Here is a 20,030-nt window from a genome sequence, read left to right as displayed (position 1 = left end):
CTATATTCTTTTTTCCTCATCTTCCCCTCAACTAAATTTTTAGCTTATTTGCTAGAACTACAATAAAATATAATATATTTAACTTGCTACATCGAAATTTCTAAAAACATCACTTTGCATGACGGTTGAAATGGATACTTTCTTTGCTATGATTATATGGACAAAACACTGTATTTGAAAATAGAGATTGACATCTTTTCTTCCAGTGTCCAAAGTGGTGAAAATATTTATACTAGAAATATATTAACATAATAGGTGGCGCAGCATATCCATCAGAAATGCTCAAATGCTTTCTAGACTTGAAACCAATATTATCAAAAAGGATCTAGATTCTACTCAGATATAGCACAACAAACACAATGTTGGCTTACATTTCTCCTTGATCCTCAACAACAATCTATGGATTTCCCCTGAATAGGCTTTCCTGTTTCAAAGTAAATAGTAATCTAGTGATACTGGAGCCAATAAAACAAAAACCAAATATAATAAAACTGTACTAGCAATTTTCAGGGTAGTGAGAACTGTGCCTTGTTCACAAATCTTGTTCCAAACATTTTGTTTCCTATATTAATATTGGGGAGTGAACTTCGCCAGTGAAAGATATTTTATAATTTATTATTTCAGTACGTTTGAGGGATTCCATAATACTCTTAGTAAAAAAGATAGAATCATAGAAAGTATTTAAGAATTTTCATAACATAGATGTTATGAAAAAACTGTAATAAGAAATGGATTTGATAAAAAGTCATATAAAATCCATTTAAATAATACAATGGATTGTTTGTTGAAAAGAAGTTATAAAATATCAACCCCTGCGAACAAGCAATGTGGGATTTATGTTTTTGTTCAGAATTTTTTTAATTTGATAAAGACCCCAGACACAAAGTTTACATTTGTTTTTGTCCCAATATGGGTTGTTTTGTTATACAAAATGTAAGATTTTTTCCATACTTCTAATTTTAATGCTAATTCTATGCTTATCTATTTCCTACTTATTGTCTTACTACCTATCTTACAGGGGTGAAATCCAGCAGGTTCTGACAGGTTCTGGAGAACTGGTAGTGGAAATTTTGAGTAGTTCAGAGAACCGGCAAATACCACCTCCAGCTGGCCCCAGAGTGGGGTAGGAACGGAGATTTTGCAGTATCCTTTCCCTGGACTGGGGTGGGAATGGAGATTTTGCAGTATCCTTCCCCTGGAGTGGGGTGGGAATGGAGATTTTGCAGTATCCTTCCCCTACCACTCCCACCAAGCCACGCCCACAGAACCGGTAATTTAAAAAAATTGGATTTCACCACTGCTATCTTAATCTAGGATCTTCCTATTACTGAAAGAACTCTATCTCTATATTCTATCTCTATATACTTGTCTGCACATTTGTCACTCTACATTTTCCCATCTTCACTGGCCCTTTGAGTCTTTCTTATTTCCTCAAATCTTAAACTGTTGCAGCCAAACTCAATACTTGTGTATTTGGAAATCCGAATTTGAAAACAGGTGAATTTATCTTTCTATATTCTTCCAGTAGTCATTATTCTAAAGATTTACTATTCTGAAGATTATCAGAGCTGGCAAGCCAATGTAACATAGTTTGGTTCTATGCCACAAATCTAATTGGATAAGATGCTATGCCTGGAGTTATGAAGATCTGGGTAGGAAACACAGGTTCAATGCCAGCAAGTATGATATGGGTTGCAAACATAGCTGTCACACATACAGTGATACACACACACAAACACACACACAAACTGAAAAGCCTTTGCTACTGATTGAGGAACAGATGACAGGAAGTGACAGTGACTTAAGTAATTAAAACTACTTCACATTTGCCCAAGTAACATCACTATTGTGAGATCTACACTAATACATTGGCTTTTAAGTGCAATTCAAGCTGCTGATTGTCCCTTTATAATCCATGCATGGCTCAGGACTACAGTGAGTATTCGTAGGAACATGTTTTCCCAATCCTTTCTTCTTGTACAATGCAATCTAGTAGGGGTACATCCTTTGAGTCCCAACTTTGAAGAACTGTTGTCACCAGGAGTATGAGAGTGTGCTTTTTCAGTGACCACTCCTCCTCTTCAAAAGAAGACTCCACTCAAGATCAGATCAGACCAATCCTGCTGGCCCTGGCTGTTCTGGAGAGACTTTGGGATAGTATCACTGACAGATGGATCTCATCCTTCAATTTGGCTATTGGTTTTATTGTGGTAGTTCTCCCTCAGTGGGAAGACACAGGAGAAGCATTTATTGTTATTGATTGTTGGGTTATGTTCTTGGGTTATATTCTCCTTATGACATTGGTTTTTATTTTATTCTTTATATTCTTTGTAAGCTGCTTACAGCCTATTTTGGAATAGAGTGGTATATAAATTTCAGAAATAAGCTGAGCTGCAGATGGGTGGGTTTATTTGAATCAAATTGGGTTTTTTGTCCTACATTTTTACCCTGGTACTCCATTTTTTCTACATTGATAGGAACCATTAATAGGAGATAAGAGGCTAGGCTAACTTAGATGTAAGAGAAGCTACTTCAGCAACTGAATTGGTCCTACCTTCTCGTACAAATCTTCTTTACTTTCTACCATATGTCCTGTTTCCAAAACTTTTGAACAGAGTGATCTGAGCTCCTTACAATATCACACTTGTAAAGCTGGACTTATCTGCAACAAATATGTAAACTGTACATTTGCCAAAGTATTTTTGGTAGCCCACAAACTGAAAAGGATCCATTTGCGGTTATGACTTAATTACACAGAACAGAACTATAAGAGCTCATTTGACCTTGGGAACGTATAAAAGTCACAGACAAGAAGGGGGGGGGGAATTACCGCTTGAGAATTCATCCTCAGTAAAATTATGGTCTGACTACATTTGAAATAACCAAGAAACATTTTGATGAAGAATTAACATTGTTAGTAATTGACAGAAATAAAAATATGTACACTTTATTTTCTTTCATCCCTTCAGCCATGGATATTTTTACCCAATTTCATCATTATCAGTCACCTAGGAATCTTTGTATATTAAAAACATATGTATCTATAGCCACACCATATGTTATATAAACTGTTCGTTTACACTTGAATGCATAATTTATTATACAAACAGAGATTTTTTTTTATTGGATTTCAGGTTTGTATCTCAGAACTGGCTCACATATGTTAGAACAGGGGTGTCAAACCCACGTCGTCACGGTAACGTCACATGACATATCGGGACTTTTTCCCCCTTCACTAAACTGGGTGTAGGCGTGGCCAGCACATGATGCATCTGGCCCACAGGCCAGGAGTTTGACACCCTGTGTTAGAAGGTAGTGAAAACCCCAAGACATTTGAAGAGGAAATAGAAAATATTACTAACATTAATAGCAATAGCAATTGCCCTTAGTCTTATATATTGCTTCACAGTGCTTTACAGCCCTCTCTAAGCAATTTACAGAGTCAACATATTGCCTCCAACAATCTGGGTCCTCATTTTACCAACCTCAGAAGGATGGAAAGCTGAGTCAGTCAGGGTATTAAAACAACAACCTTAGTACCCTGTCACTTACTAGCTTAAAACAGAAACATTTTGAAAAGAGTCTGCATTAGCAGGACGCCCATCGAGACTGATTTGGCAGGTGCCCTTGAAATTTTTAACTTAATGCATGGATGGTTTACAATCATTGTGTTCAGATTGAGGGCACCTTATATTCACAGCTAATTGCTGACTTGGCTTTCAATTGAAGTCCTTTTCTGAATAAACAAACAAAATCTCCTACTGCGTTTTCCCCCTTGGGCAGTGGAAAACATCTACTTTACTTCTAAAGATTTTGAGAAACCTGTGAGTCAGACATCAGTAAAGCAGAAAGATCTGATATTTATTTATTTTTAAATTGCGTTATAGAGCGGGTTTCTATATTAATCCATCCTGTAATAAGTCCTTTCAATTTTCATACATTCTGAAATATTGTGTATTTTTCGCAAAACAAATATAATCCTGCCAATTCTAATAAAATAATAACCACCCCCTTTGTTTTTGAACAAATGAATTTTGTCAGAGAACTCAGGTAGGACTACCAACTAAACCCTATCAAATCATTTTCAAGTAAATTATTATAATATTAATATAATTATTCAAGTATAATATTAAATTATTTTAATATTGAAAATGTAAAAACTTTAAATCAGAAGGTATATCAGGGCTTTACTCAGAATAGCAATACTGAGAAGGAATACAGCATTTTAAAAAAAAACTCTCTGTCCCCGTTGGTCTCCTTAGCCATCTTGTAGCACTGTGCTCTACCCTTATGTTGATATGGATCAAAGAATAAAACACTGGGCTGTTCTAAGTAACGTCATACAACTGAATGCTGCAATAATTTATCAATATTGGACCCCTGCCTGGGAGTGGGCATGTGGTCCTCAGGCAACTTGAGTTTCTTATTGCCAGATGACAATAAGAAACAAGGTAGACAGAGCTTCCGGGCTCTTTCCAAGCCTCACACCAGCAATGCCCATAGAAGCTGTCTGTATTTTCTTCTGTGTGGCCAAATGAAGTAACCTCTTCCCTCTGTGTGACTAATAAGAGTATGCATAAGAAAAGAGAGTATAAGAATATACGATGCCTTGTCAGTGCATATATCTATGTGTGACAGAATAATCACGTTGCAATAATCATGTTGCTCTTGCATATGCACCAGTGGTGGGTTGCCCCTGGTTTGGACTGGTTCTATAGAACCGGTAGTAAAACCGGTGGGAGGCTCCGCCCACTGACCCTGACGTCATCAGAAGCAATCTGCGCAGATTCGACCGGAAGCGTCGCGGCGAGACAGTTGGGGAATTAGTGGGCTCTATTGAGCTCCGCGAAAACCCAGACTGACAAACAGCTGCCGAGGGGTCTTCGGACCAGAACCGTCCTGTAGGGACAGGGAATAAGGAGAGGCACCTCAGAAGACCAAGAGGAACAGGCAAGTTCCTCGAAGGTAAGAGGAATCTCTCTCCGATTCGGCGGTGGGAGTGGCAGCAGGGGTGAAATCTAATTTTTTTTTTGCTACCGGTTCTGTGGGCGTGGCTTGGTATGGCGTGGCTTGGTGGTCATGTGACTGGGTGGGCATGGCCAGTTTGATGTCATTCACGTCATTCACCATTAGAGCCAGGAGCCCCACATTCTGACACCGAACAGCAGCACATTCTGTCTTTCACAGAATGTCACAGAAGCCAGGAGCTGCACAAGAGCACATTCTGCCTTTCTGAAGCCCCCAATGCTTTGAGTTTCCCTCTGGCTTGACTGCCCAGGTGAACCTCGGAGCCTTCTCTTGCCCTGCTCTTCATCCCGGAGGGCCGCGCATCCCCCCCCACCAATCCTCCATACAAACCGCCCATCCTGTTTTTGCAAAGGCACAGCCTCCCCCTTGCAGGGTGATCCAAAGAGGGGAGGGGGATGCTGCTGAAAAAGCCACCTTCCACCTGGGCCTCCTCCTGCAGCCAAACGTGCCCAGCCTTGCTTGCCCTTTCCTCAAATGGGCTGTGCATGGGGCGCTTGGAGAGAGAGCGAGTAAGACAGCTCTCCAACCTCTGTTTGTGTGTGTGTGTGTGTGGGTGGGTGGGTGGGTGGGTGTGTGGGTGGGTGTGTGAGGGAGGGAGCGATCTGAAGCCGAGGCACCCAAACTTCTAGCAGCGGCAAGCAGGGTGGATTTGATTTAAATCGAGTTGATTTAAATCACAATTTAAATCATGATTTAAATCACTAGTAAAAAGGCTTGATTTAAATCAACTCGATTTAAATCATAATTTTTAAAGAGCAACTGTCATCTCTGCTACTCCTTTGACCCACTGTTGACTCACCAATAGTCCTAGTGTTGCAGAATATACAGCCTCATGCTACATAACTAAGCTCCATTTCATGCTGAATAAACTAAATTATTTATGTATCTTAAATAGAAAACTATCTTACGATAGATTTTTACCCCAAAAGTTTTTTATTAAAATAAATTCGATAAAAATCAAAAAAATCTGATTTAAATAAAAAAAATCTGATTTTTTTGATTTTTTAAAAAAAATCATTGATTTTTATCCACCCTGGCGGCAGGGGCAGCTTCTGAGCAGCCAGCTCCACCTGACCTACTCCCTGAGTCTTGTCATTCTCCTCGCCCCCACCCCCACCCCACTCAAGCAGCAGCTTCCCTGCTCAGCCCCAAAAAACTATGCATCCATGGTGCCCGCACCAGCATCCCAAAAGAAGCAGAGAAGATCATCGCTTGCAAGCAGGCAAGCAGAGGTAGCAAGTATACGCCGTGCTGTGGGAAAAATGAGAGGTCCTGTTGTCCCGCAGAGCCTGCCGCTGCTTGAGTGGGGGGGGAAGGGGCAAGGAGAACGGCGAGACTTCGGGAGTAGGTCAGGTGGAGCTGGCTGACTCAGGGCTACTCAGAAGCCGCCCGCGCCGCTGCCAGAAGTTTGGGTGCCTCGGCTTCAGATTGCTCTCTCCCTCCCTCCCTCCCTCCCTCCCTCCCTCACACACACACACACACAGAAAAAAAACAGAGGTTGGAGAGTTCTCTTGCTTGCTCTCTCTCCAAGCGCCCCATGCACAGCCCATTTGAGGAAAGGGCATGCACAGCTGGGCACGTTTGGCTGCAGAAGGACGCGCAGCGCAATGGGGTTGTTTTGTTCACCAAGGTGGTACTTCGGGAGGGCAGGCGGATGTCTGCAGCTGACAACTATAATGAATATGTCCACCTGCCCCCCCGAAGCACCACCACGGCGAACAAAACAACCCCAATACTATGGATGCATAGCTTGTCGGGGCTGAGCAGGGAAGCCGCTGCTTGAGTGGTAGTGGGGGGGGGGTGAGTAAGCTGCTACCTCCTTCCCCGCAGCCCTGCCATGCTTACCTGCCTTCCACATGGGCTTCTGCTTGCCTGCCTTCGCAAACTGGCCACCGGGACGCCAGAAAGGCAGCATGGAAGCCAGGCAAGCATGGCAGGACTGTGGGCCGTGGACCAGTTCAGGGGCATAGCCAACCAGCCATTGCTCCCAGTTCAGCAAACTCACCTCAATCTCCACTACCTACTCGCCTGAGCCGGTCTGAACCAGGAGCATTTCATCCCTGGGCGGCAGCCATTGCAGCTGTCAAGAAGCTGGGGCAACCGGACTAAGTATTCAGCAGGAGCGGTGAATGGAACAGAGTTTTTGAAGCTGGGTGGGTGACAGACAACCTATAGGTGAAGTAATGACAAAAAAAATTTTTTTTAAACCTGAAACCCCCAACGTAAGAACAGCGGCTAATGGGCAGGGAGAAAAAGAGGATGCAAGCGGAATTTAAAGGGACAAAAACCTGAAAAGAAAATTGACTTTTGAATAAAATTATCTGGAAAATTTTAAGAATTAGAAGAAGTAACCCCAATTTTGATTAAAGGATTGAAAAGAAAATAAATAGATCCTTTCTTTTTGAAAGCTAAGAAAAATAAAAGATAATTGGATATTAAGCCCTACAACAGAAATGCTATATACCTAAAGATAAAATAAAGGAGGGGGGAAAAAGAATGAAAAGTATTTGTTTAATTTGGACTGGACTATAAAATTGATTTGATATTTTCAAAGTTAAAAAGAAGAAAAAAAGAAACTAGATTGCAAATGAGGACTGATATAAAATGGACACTTTGTTAAACAATTAAGAGAATTGTGGATTGTAGAGAGACATCTTCAGGAGAAAAAAGAGCATTGCAATTTGGAATCTTTATTTTGGAAAATTTTGAACTGCATTAGTGATAATAGTCGTGAGAACTTTTGGGGAGGATTGCTTTGTCTGCAAGCAGCTTAACTTTAGAAAAAAAAGGAAACAACAGAACTTTTAAAACTGGAACAATATTAACACAGAAAGAACAAAATGGCGCAGGAAATTAGACAAATGATGGAAATGATGTACTCGTCGTGGAAAGCGGAAATAAGAGGAATAATTACAATGTTACATGGAGAATCGAAACTTGAGGACCCAAAAATTGATATAGAGCATGCTCAAGCTAACAAGGAAACAAAGACAGAGAAGCAAGACACAGAGACTGAATACAAAGAAGAAGATAAAGACAATGAGATTAATTTGGGAAAAATTATTGAATATGTAAATAGTAATAATAAAAAGGAGATTTTTAGAGATTATATTGGGATTAACAATGGAAAGAACAGAAAGGGCAAAAAGAGAAAAAGAAGGAATGAAGGGTGGCATAGAAAGAATATAAAAAATTTAAATGATTACACTGGGATTAACAGTGAAAACAAAAAAAAGAGAGGAAAAGGATGGAAAACAACAGGAAATGCAGGGCAAAATAGAAGAGTCCAGATTTGTGAAATACAGAATGATTACACTGGAATAAACAGTGGGATAAATAGCAGGGAGATAAGAAAAAAAAAAGGAGAAAGAAAAAGGCAAAAATAAAAATGGGAAGGGAGAAAAAGAAATGAAAGAGAAAGATATTATATATATTTAGAATTGAAATATGAATAGTAGTAAGAAACAAATGGGAAATCATACGACTGTAAAAATGAAATGATTAATAATTGGTATAAAAGGAAGGATTGGACTGTATGTGTTTTATTGTTGTGAGCCGCCCTGAGTCCTTTTGGAGATAGGGCTGCATATAAATCCAAATAATAAATAATAAATAAATAAATAAATTTGCTTTAGTATCTTTGAAATCTAGATAATGACAAGTTTTTCTTTTTTCTTTTTTTTTGAATTTTTGTAGAAATGAATAAATTGTGATTTGGAGGATTATATGGGCAAAACTATTTGGTTTATTGGGAGAGTTTAATGAGTAACATAAGGGGTAAATTATTTGGTTTATTACTATTGGTAAATATAACTAATTGACTTGTAAGAAATTGGATTGCATAGAAATAATTCAAAGATTTATGTTCATACTGATTAATAAACCAAAAAAAAGATAGTTATATAATTAACTGATTTATACTAAAATGTTGGATTTATATTAAACAATTGTAATGTTATATAACCAACCAATATGAGGATAGATATAAAAATAGATGACAATGGGAAGGGATATAATATAGATAGAAGGGAAAAATTGAATTTGATTAGGATTAAGGTTAGAGATGAGAATCAAGGGTACTATTGGTTTTTTTTAAAAAAAATAGATAAGGAATACCTATGGCAAAAGGAAATATAGAAATTGTAAATTTAATTGAAATGACTAAATATTGTTTAAATTTGTGAAACGGCCAAATACTCTGTCCAAGAAAATACATTGTATGTTTGTATGTGTGTTTGTCTAAAAAAAATTAAATATATATATATATATTAAAAAAGAAGAAGCAATCTGCGCATGTGATCCTGTTATGAACTGGTAGTAAAGTTAAGTAGAACCCACCCCTGATATGCATGCATTATGTGATGGTCTAATTAGAATGAGGGCATATATAGTCTTGGGCTGTGTGATTGTCAGAATCTAATCTGGATGGGTGTATATAAATCATGGCTATGTGATTCTACTTTCCCCTTGTCTTGTGTCTATAGATATTAGTATGTACTGTACAGGTCCATGAGAAGCAAAGGATGACCTGCGCATGCTCCATTGTGGAACATGTGACCAGGAGATGGGAAGAAGGGAACTTAGAATGGAATGTTGGCAACCTTCTTTCATAGAATCAACCACTCCCACTAGATGATTGTTTCCCGGATTTAATTTCTCCCCAGCTTCATTCAGCCCTTTTATTTAACTTGAATCTTTCTTTTCCCAGCTTCTCCCACCGATTAAAATTGCCTCAGCTCTGTTATACTTTTATAGAATTACCCACTGACAATAGAGTCTGAGGTTCCCTTACATAATTTATTTCTAATATTCCATTAGGTTGGAAAAACTAAAAAATATTTGTTCAAATCAATACTTATGCAAATCTGTGTTCCAAAAAAAAGGGGGGGGGAAGAACTTGGTTCACTTCTAATCAGTGCCAGTCCCATATGTAGTGATACCTGGAGATCTATTCAGATGGATAATAAGGACGTGTGCTTCCAATATATATTTTTCTCAAATATTGGTTCTTCTTCTACTCTTTTCGTCTTCTTATGCTTCTACATATAGAACAAGGATGTTCATAGGTTGGTTTTTCATCTGCTATTGAACTCCATCAGCATGGTCATTACTTGTACCTGGAAATCTACACTTGGTTTATTTATGTTACAAGGGGGCTTCTGGTTTGGCACATATTAGTTCAGCAAACAACAGAACCATTTACTACTTGTATTAAATACAGTGGAATGCACTAATGTCACTGATGGTACATGTCTGTGTGGTTGGTACAAAGCTTTAAAGGAGAGATAAATTCTGTGTTGTAGTGAAATGGATCACAAATGTAATAAAACTAAAATAAAATCAAAAGTGGAATCATTGGAAGGCATAACAAAGACGCTCATTATTTAGGACACAATTGTTCTTGTACTGGCTTGTCTTCCCAATCAATTGTTCCTTTCAAGTGGCCATATTTTATTAGTTCCTTATTACATTAAAGGTACTATCTTGTCACAGTTTTCCCATCTAGCACCCAATGCATACATTTCCTTTTCTCTCTGAAGATTAACAGAACAGCTTTCAAACAGGCATAGAAATAACTGATCCACATTCCTCCTTTTTGTCACGGGGAGAACATAAAAAGAAATAATGAGAATTCTTGAAACGGTGGGAAGAATTGGGCTTGTGACCTCTATTACAGCAAAAGTGCTGCATTTTCAGTATGATCATCTGGCCTGATCAACCACAGTGGCAAGAATCCTACTGCTTGGACTACTTTCTACAAACACCATGATTACAACACTGGCAACAACCTTAATTGCTTTATCTCACATGCCAGGAGATTATATTATCTCCTTTCTACCCTTTTTCTAGAGAGCCAATGTAGTGAAGGTGCTGCCTAGAAACCAAAACACCATGAGTTCTAGTCCCACTTTAGGTATGAAAGCTGGCTGGGTGACCTTGGGCCAATCTCTCTCTCTCTCTCTCTCTCTCTCTCTCTCTCTCTCTCTCTCTCTCTCTCTCTCTCAGCCGAGCCTACCTCACAAGGTTGTTGTAGGGAAAATAGGAGGACAAAAGAGTATTAGGTATTTTTTCCCACTCGACTTATATAAAAAAAGGCAGGATAAAGATATAATAAGGATTAGTATAATCATTAGCAATTACAATGTAGTTATGCTTGAAAATGGTAGTTTCCTTGCTCACAGTTAAGTTTTCCAGCATGCTATTTTTGCTCTGAAATTTGATCAGATGCTCTCTGAAAGAAAATATATTTTTTTAAAAAAACCCACCCTCCGTTCTATTTGCCCAACTTTTTGTGTTCCAGCAGGTATTCTGTGTTTATTACAGATAGTCCTCGACTTACGACCACAATTGAGCCCAAAATTTGTTGTTAAGTGAGAATTTGTTGAGTGAGTTTTGACTCATTTTATGACTTTTCTTGCCACGTTCGTCGAGTGAACCGCTGCAGTTGTTAAGTTAGCAACATGGTTATTAAGTGAATCTGGTTTCCCCATTGACTTGGCTTCTCGGAAGATTGCAAAAAGTGATCACATGACCCCAGGGCATTGCAACCGTCATACATATGGACCAGTTGTCAAGCATCTGAATTTTGATCACATGATCATGAGGATGCTGCAAAGGTTGTAACTGTGAAAAATGGTCATAAGTCACTTTTACTAGTGCCGTTGTAACTTTGAACAGTCACTAAATGAACTGTTGTAAATCGAGGACTACCTGTATAGAGGGTACCTGCAAATTATATAAGTATAGGAGAAATTCCAAACAGGCACTTTGCTTTCAAATTCAAATTGAAATGGTCATAAAATGCTGTCTCTACAAACTCCCTGTTAGTAGCAGGCTGCTTTTCTAAAGAGCTGTCTACCCTGGCTTTCATCTGGTACCCTCTCCACTCCAACAGTTGTGTTGAACTATGCTTGTCAAAATCCATATCCAGATTAAGAGTGATACCCTTGCACTGTAACCTAAAATGATAGAATTTCATTCTACGACATGAATAGATCAATTTATACTCAGTGGTGGGATTCAAGTAATTTAACAACCGGTTCTCTGCCCTAATGATTTCTTCCAACAACCAGTTTGCCAAACTGCTCAGAAAGTTAACAACCGGTTCTCCCGAAGTGGTGCGAACTGGCTGAATCCCACCATTGCTTATACTGTATAAACTGGGTTTATCCCACTTTATATCGAATATCAGAAGATATTTCTTACAGCTACCAAATTCTTGTACTATGAGAATTGTAACAAAACAAAACAAAAAACTCCAACCCCATAGAAATAGTAATTACTAGAAGGAATAAAATGTGTACATAACACCTTTATAGCAAAACAAAACAACATGAACAACAAGAAAATATTACTTTAGGCTCTTATTTTAGAAAAAAATCTACAGGATAATTTTTCCTGATCAGCCTCACCTTGTAAATTATATTTATTACTGCATATTTGCAATTCTGCATTAAGGCTTTTGGTTTTGAAAAAGCAAAGTGATCGTGCCTGAATATGCACACACATTTTTATAACTTATGAGTCATGGCATTTAATTTTCTTCAGCCGCATTAGTAGATATTTATTTACAATAATGCTTTACAGCTTATCTAGCACTAGATAAATTTCATATTGCAAAATCTCTGCTGAGCAGAAACAGTGTGTGCTCATTTGCATTTAAATTTACTTCGAAAACAGTGAAATTCTGCCACCCTCTGGACGGCCACAAAATCAAGGAATGCCTCCTATGCTGGCTTTCAAATTATATTGGAAAAGAAGTCATTCTTAATGGATATAGAATATAAGGCTTTATAGAAATGTAGATGTAAATATAAATGTCGGTGAGACAGGTTTTTAAAAAGTTAATTTCAGCTTTCCAAACAATGACTAAACAAACCATATTGTTTTTACATTTCTAATATGCCATCACCAATACTTTTTATTTTTTATTATACTTTAACACGATAAAGGTCATAAAGCAAGAACGTGTATCCTGTTTACATTTCATTTACTGATTAATGAACACTTTGAGTGTAGGTTTAAGAAAACCATTATGTGAAGTTGCCATTATTGCTGAATGCATTTAAAGGAGACAAATAAGAAAAGTATAAATGTTCTGTTTGTATGAGTTGTACCAACTATCATGAATAGCTTATTCAATCCTAAGAAAAATCATATTCTACATATGTGTTCTTAATCACGATGACACCAAAATAACAAAATACTCCCAATGCCATTATAATATACTGCTCAAAAAAATAAAGGGAACACAAGCAGAAGACATCCAAGATCTGAACGAATGAAATAGCCTTATTAAATACTTTGTTCTTTATATACAGTAGTTTATACACTGCTCAAACAACTAAAGGGAACACAAAACTACTGTAAGTAACGAACAAAGTATTTAATAAGGCTATTTCATTCATTCAGATCTTGGATGTCTTCTGCTTGTGTTCCCTTTATTTTTTTGAGCAGTATACAAAGCTAGGCTCTTTTAACTTTGCAACTTGATGTTCTAGGCAAATATGTAAGGGCAGGTCACAACACACATTGCATTCCTTGCCCCATCCCCACCCCCATGCCTAAAATAAGGACATACTTAATAACCGACTTATCCGCAATGGATTTCAGAAGGGGAGGGCCATCCCCAAGTTTACGGAGATGCTTCTCACCATGTCACTTGAGTCAGGATAAGCCTCATTTTATAGTGCAGATGACAATGCAACTTCACTCACATAAGCTTTGCATACAGATCATTCAGAGAACTCAAGTGGGACAAAAACTCAATCACTTTATACATTTATTTATAATATATGCATGCATTATAGTAAGAAGCCCTTGAATTCTACCAGAGGAAATCTGAGGAATTAGATAGTACCTTGTCTTGGCCACAGAGCCTAATTGTTGTTGTGCCTGAATAAGGTTGCTCAACTGCTTTTGGAGTGCCATATCTTTACCATGGGCCTGTCGTATGAAGGGATGTTCTAAAAGATGAGTGACTGATGGACGTTTTTCAAAATCCTTAATTAGACACCTGAAAAATACAATAATCAGATTATTTAGATAGATACACATAGCTATGGTACAAATTTTTACCACTTGCCTGGTTGTATACTAAATTCTGGGTCTTAGGCAATTTTTGGATGTGGCTTCAGCTATATATTGGACTGCCTTGTATGCGAGAATAAATTTAACGTATTAGTTTATCCCTTTAATAGTATCATTAAAGTTAGCATATTTGAACACTAAAGGTAAAAGTGCAAATCTGCTAATTAATTGACTTTAATGGACAGCACATTCATCTTCTCTACAATAATAGTTTATTTTAAATTTGCAAATCCTCATATTTATTTATTTATTTTAAAAAATTATATAGCCACCCATTTCGTACCAAACTCTGTAACTTCTTCACACTTACAAATGTAATTAAACCAAATTTATCAATATTGGTTATGAAAAAAAAAATAACTTACCTAGATAGTTAGGCAACAAAAATAATCCATTTCAAAAATTCAACAAATGATCAGCATTAATTGTAAATGTACAGTGTTCTACCTTTACAGGTCATCTAAATAATATATGTTATTAATGACAAGAGGCAAAAGATACTTACGTCACCAAATTCAGCTTCTATTATTATTAAAGAATATAAACATATAATTCCTAAAATAATCCCGTCAGTAACGTCTGTCAGTCTGAGGAACTTCCATATTTTTGATTTCCTTAAAAAAATCAATTTCAGGGCTCTTTTTTTAATATTTCAAGAACAAACTGCCTGGGAGTTTGTTCTTTTACAAACTGCCTGGGAAATGTCTTTTACAAATGCTCATGAGATACTGCTCCTCTTGGACCTGGAGCCTCCTGATATAAAAACTAAAACAATAAAACCTACTATCTAAAATCTAGCCGCCTCCGCAGAGATTTAAATACCACTCACAGCCTCCAATAAAAATAAATCCATCATTTGGTTTTTATGGTTCTGGTTCCTTTTGTTTCTCTAATCATGGTTTTTTTCTTTGTATGTCAGTGTGCTCCAGGATTTTTTTTTTAAAAAAGTGCTCATAAATCTCTAGAAATATATAACCTCTCTTATAGAAAACCTGGTGAAATTAGTATATGCCTAAAGTTAAAAAAAACCAAAAGTATAAAAGTATAAACTGTTTTAAAATGCTTCATTTATAATGAAATTATTGATGATTCATGGCAGATCTTTAAATGTAAACTGAATTCATTAGGAAAATGTTGTATATACATTTACCATGACTCACCTCTGTAAACTGGCTGGAATTCCAAGGCTCACTCTACTTTGGAAATGCTTCCAGCCTGTGATTCTGTGAGGGAAAGGAAATAATCTCTATGTACCGTAGTCACCCTGTTGCCTTTCCTTCACCATCCAAAGAACTCCCTCTAGTGGGACTCTCGAGATGAGCCTTTTCTGCCATCCACCATTTGGAACATCATTCCCCATGAACTGAGATTAGCCCTAATGCTAGTGGCTTTCCAGAAATATCTTAAAACATATCTTTATTTTTTTTTAGCAGGCTAGGGAATCCTTGAGCTTTAGGGAGCCTGCAAGATGGTTCTGCTACATATGAGATCTTGGAGCATTCTCTCGTGATCTTCTTTATATTTTATATTAATTTTTTGTCATGGTTAGTTAAGATCTGTTTTAACTATTTGCTTTATTGTATGCCGCGCAGTCACGTCAGAGAGATCAGTGGCTATGTAAAATTGAAAAATAAATAGAACATGTCTCAGTCCACGTGTAGAACAATCCTTTGGTCATAACTATATGAGAAATAATTTCACGGGGGTTGCAATTTTCTGTCAGAAATCCACCAACCAACGCTAATTGCACACAAAAGATGTATCAATATTAGTGGATCCTGAAAAACTTTATGGCTTAGAGAAATAGGAAACGCTTACAGGAAAACTCTAAAAATAACCCTCCCCACCAAGACTAAACAGAACTGGATGGAGTCACTCCAAAAATCTGATTCTTAGAAGGAAGATTCAGAGAGAATGAGAATGAAAGGGAGAATCCTGAAAAAAAGGAAAGGGCTAGCTAACTAGCTGGTTGGCACAATAAATTTGCTCTAATAGGTCTGATTTCTTTATTACGTAAACAAATACATATCTTAGATGACCAAAGATGTCAAAGATAACCAACTAGGAGTAGTTTTTGCCATTATGATTAGTTGTCCCTATTCTGTAATTGTCTTGCTGTCAAGCGCCCGGGAAATCAGGAGATTCAGGCAGTTCAAATGAGTATAAAGATTTATTGCATGGTTAAGTTCTCTATAAGAATATGGCCAACTGACTGTTAAGGGAAATGGGGGGAAAATAAGAGAGGCATTCAAGGTGTGCTGGATTTAAATCTCTTGTGGACGCTAAGGGACTCATGACTTATGACACGTTTGACCCCTCCCTTAGGCCCAGCCTGGTGATCTCCTACATTTGCCTCCTGAATATAGTTGGCAATGACTAGTGGAATAAAATCCGCAGAGACTCCTTTACCTTCTTTACCTGAATATAAAACCAGCAGCCTGCATTTCCAATTTCCATTAAATAACCAATTTTTGTATAAACCTGAAATTGCCCATTTTAAAATGATGGAATCTTTCTAAAAAGGGACAAGAAGCTTCCTCATGCTTATTAGTCATGCAAGAAAATGAATATTATAACTAGCTATCACAACTTGGTGAAATGGTTTATTAAATTAGCAGCTGCATAATTAAATAACCCAATGTAGAAAGCAAACCAAGTCCCTGAACAGAGAACATTAGATTTCAAGGGACATAGTTCTAGTACATTTTCTTACTCATAGATCACCAACATCCTGATGTGGCATAGTGCAGGACAATTTTCATTATATGCTCTAGTACTTGTATATACTGGTTATTAGTTAGCTAGTTAAAAGTTAGGCTCTGCCCTCCTTGTCTGAAAATATGTTGGACTTTTTAAAAAAATGAAAATTATAAATTAAATTAAATTATTTCAATTTAAGGAAACATCACCGCAGATGGGGACTGCAGCCAAGAAATTAAAAGACGCTTGCTCCTGGGGAGGAAAGCTATGGCAAATCTAGACAGCATACTAAAAAGCAGAGACATCACCCTGCGAACAAAAGTGTGTATAGTCAAGGCTTTGGTTTTCCCAGTTGCAATGTATGGCTGTGAAAGTTGGACCATAAGGAAGGCTGAGTGCCAAAGAATTGAGACCTTTGAACTCTGGTGCTGGAGAAGACTCCTGCAAGTCCCTTGGACTGCAAGACGATCAAACCGGTCAGTCCTAGAGGAGATCAACCCTGACTGCTCTTTAGAAGGCCAGATCGTGAGGATGAAACTCAAATATTTTGGCCACCTAATGAGAAGGAAAGACTCACTGGAGAAGAGCCTAATGCTGGGAAAGATTGAGGGCAAAAGAAGAACGGGATGACAGAGAATGAGGTGGCTGGATGGAGTCACTGAAGCAGTCGGCGTGAGCTTAAATGGACTCCAGAGGATGGTAGAGGACAGGAAGGCCTGGAGGAACGTAGTCCATGGGGTCACAATGGGTCGGACCTGACTTCGCAACTAACAACAACAACTTTTGTTTGCTGTTATCATGGGCATCAAGAATATAGAATTAGAATGAGGTTCAGCAAAATAGCAGCATACTCTGGAACCAAAGTCTGAGAACCACCATAATATGTTATTGAAAATTCAGATTTGCCCACCAGCCCCAAGTGCCTCCATTAAGTGCAGGTTATTTGTGGGACTGCCTCTCCTTTAGAGCCACATATTAGAGTTCATAATTGACAACTAACATCTCAATATAAAATGTGCACATATTGGCTTACTTCTAAGATATTTTCGATGAGTTATTTCAGGGATCTTTTTATTTATTTGTGGCTTACTGGAAGCTGCTCAGAGTTGTAATATGTAATAAATAAATAAATAAAATATTTTGTTTCTTGGTGTGTATGCTTGCCAATCTGCACAGAAATTGTGAAAGGCCAATGAATCAAAGCTTATATCAATAAAAGAAGCATGGGAAATTTCTTATAAATGTTTTGTAAAGCAAGGGAAAAGTGCAAGGAACAGCAATTCTATGTTGTAGTCTCCAAATTCTTTGACAAGAGCCAAATGCATAGTTTCTCATCATTGATTTTCCCGTCTATGAAGTCCTCTTCCACAGAATTTAGGAGAGATCATTACAGTGGGAGGAAACCTCAGTTTCCTGGTTTTGTTTAATTCATTCCGAATGCAGTGAAATTGTTGGAAACGTTCTGTGGAGCCCATCTTGCTGTCACGGGCTGTTCAAGTCTTTCTAAGAAACTCTGAAATACAGAAAACTGTTTATTTCTGCTTGAATTTCAGCGCATTTCAGCGGTGTGAAATACCATATTTCCTGCAGCCTGAAACAGCTGAGAATCGGGAGGCCAATCCAACCGACAATCAACTGCTTGTGCTAATCAGGCTGTGCTGAAGCTGAAACGGGCTGTTTGCTGCTTGCTGCTTGCTGCAAGGAGGTAAATTGCTGGGAAGCAGATTTTTTTTCTTGTGCTAATCAGGCTGTGCTGAAGCTAAAATGGGCTGTTTGCTGTTTGCTGCAAGGAGGTAAATTGCTGGGAGGCAGAGGCCATTCTTCTTACATAAGAATATGTAAATAATTTCTATTTTTACTTTGTGATTATTGGTGTATATATACATGGATATTTTGGTGATGTTACACCATGATAGAAAAACTATTATACATTTGTTTTTGTTTTTTTTGAACTATAATAAAAATTTTAAAAAATTAAAAAAAAAGGTGTGTCTTATACTCCGAAAAATATGGTAACTTGGCTTGGAAGCAGTATTTGCCACTTGTACCTGTATGTTTCCTACTAAACACAAGGTCACCAATCTCTGTTTATAATAACATGGACTTTTTTCCCATCATAAAGCTACTTTGGAGTAGCTTATGTTGCAGGAAGATAGTTGTATCTTGCCAAAAGTACTATCCTCAAGATAACAGAATGACAGAGTTGGAAGGGACCTTGAGGGTCTTCTAATCTAACCCCTTGCCCCATAAAGACAATTTATGTGGGAGGGCTTAATGAAATTTCTGGGGGGGGGAGAGAATGCAGAAGATCAAGACATACGGTCCCAAATTTTTTCTTTGTTTATGGCATTTCATCAGAGAATAATCACTTGAGGGCAAAAGATTATGAGAACAGTCCTGCTGGTTTAAGGAAAAAATCCATTTAGACTATAATCTTCTTTCACTCAAAACTGCAGTTTAAGGCAATATTTTCTCCTCTAACTCAATTGATAGTCAAAAGCATTCTGTTCCAACCAGGGGTGAAATGCTCCCGGTTCGGACCGGTTCGGGCGAGTAGGTAGCGATGGTGGTGGGCAGTTCAGAGAACCGGTAGCAAAAATCCCTGCCCCCGCCCCCCATGCCCAGCTGAGCCGCGCAATCATCAGAGGCTTTTTTTTTTAAATGCCTCTGATGAGCCAATCCCTGACGATCCCAGCTGAGTTGCCTGCCGATCAGGCAACTCAGCTGGGATCGTCAGAGCCTTTTGAAAGCATTTTTTACATGGTTTTACATGTAAAAAATGGTTTTAAAAGTAAAAAATAATTGGCCATGCCCACCCAGTCACATTACCCTCCCCACCAAGCCACGCCCACAGAACCAGTAGTAACAAATTTTAGATTTCACCACTGGTTCCAACGCCTTTCTAATAAAGCCTAATGTAATCCAGTCGACATTGTTACGAAGCAATTCTCATATTGCTGTTCATACACTGTACAGCAGATCAAACAATAAGTATATACTGCTTTACAGTGCTTTGCAGCCCTCTCTAAGCGGTTTACAGAGTCAGTATATTGCACCCAACAGTCTGGGTCCTCATTTTACTGACCTCAGAAGGATGGAAGGCTGAGTCAACCTTGAGCCTGGTGAGAATCACTGCCGAACACATTCTCTAAATGATGTCCTTCTTCTCCAAGTTCTAGCTATATAATCTATAGCAGTGCTTCCCAACCTTT

At 38.0% G+C, this 20,030-nt stretch overlaps 1 protein-coding gene across 1 annotated transcript in view; it reads right to left on the bottom strand.

The window, feature by feature from the left end:
- MYO3B (myosin IIIB) overlaps nt 1–20,030 on the bottom strand; it is a 252,059-nt gene that overhangs the window by 168,315 nt on the left and 63,714 nt on the right. Inside the window, exon 8 of the mRNA XM_087882018.1 lies at nt 13,889–14,044. Within this exon, the coding sequence (XP_087738144.1) occupies nt 13,889–14,044 (156 nt within the window). The remainder of the gene's footprint in view (nt 1–13,888; nt 14,045–20,030) is intronic.

Source organism: Pantherophis guttatus, chromosome 1 (genome assembly GCF_059756535.1).
Source record: "Pantherophis guttatus breed Tessera chromosome 1, ASM5975653v1, whole genome shotgun sequence".
Lineage (NCBI taxonomy): Eukaryota > Metazoa > Chordata > Lepidosauria > Squamata > Colubridae > Pantherophis > Pantherophis guttatus.
This window is presented reverse-complemented; position numbering and strand designations above follow the sequence as displayed.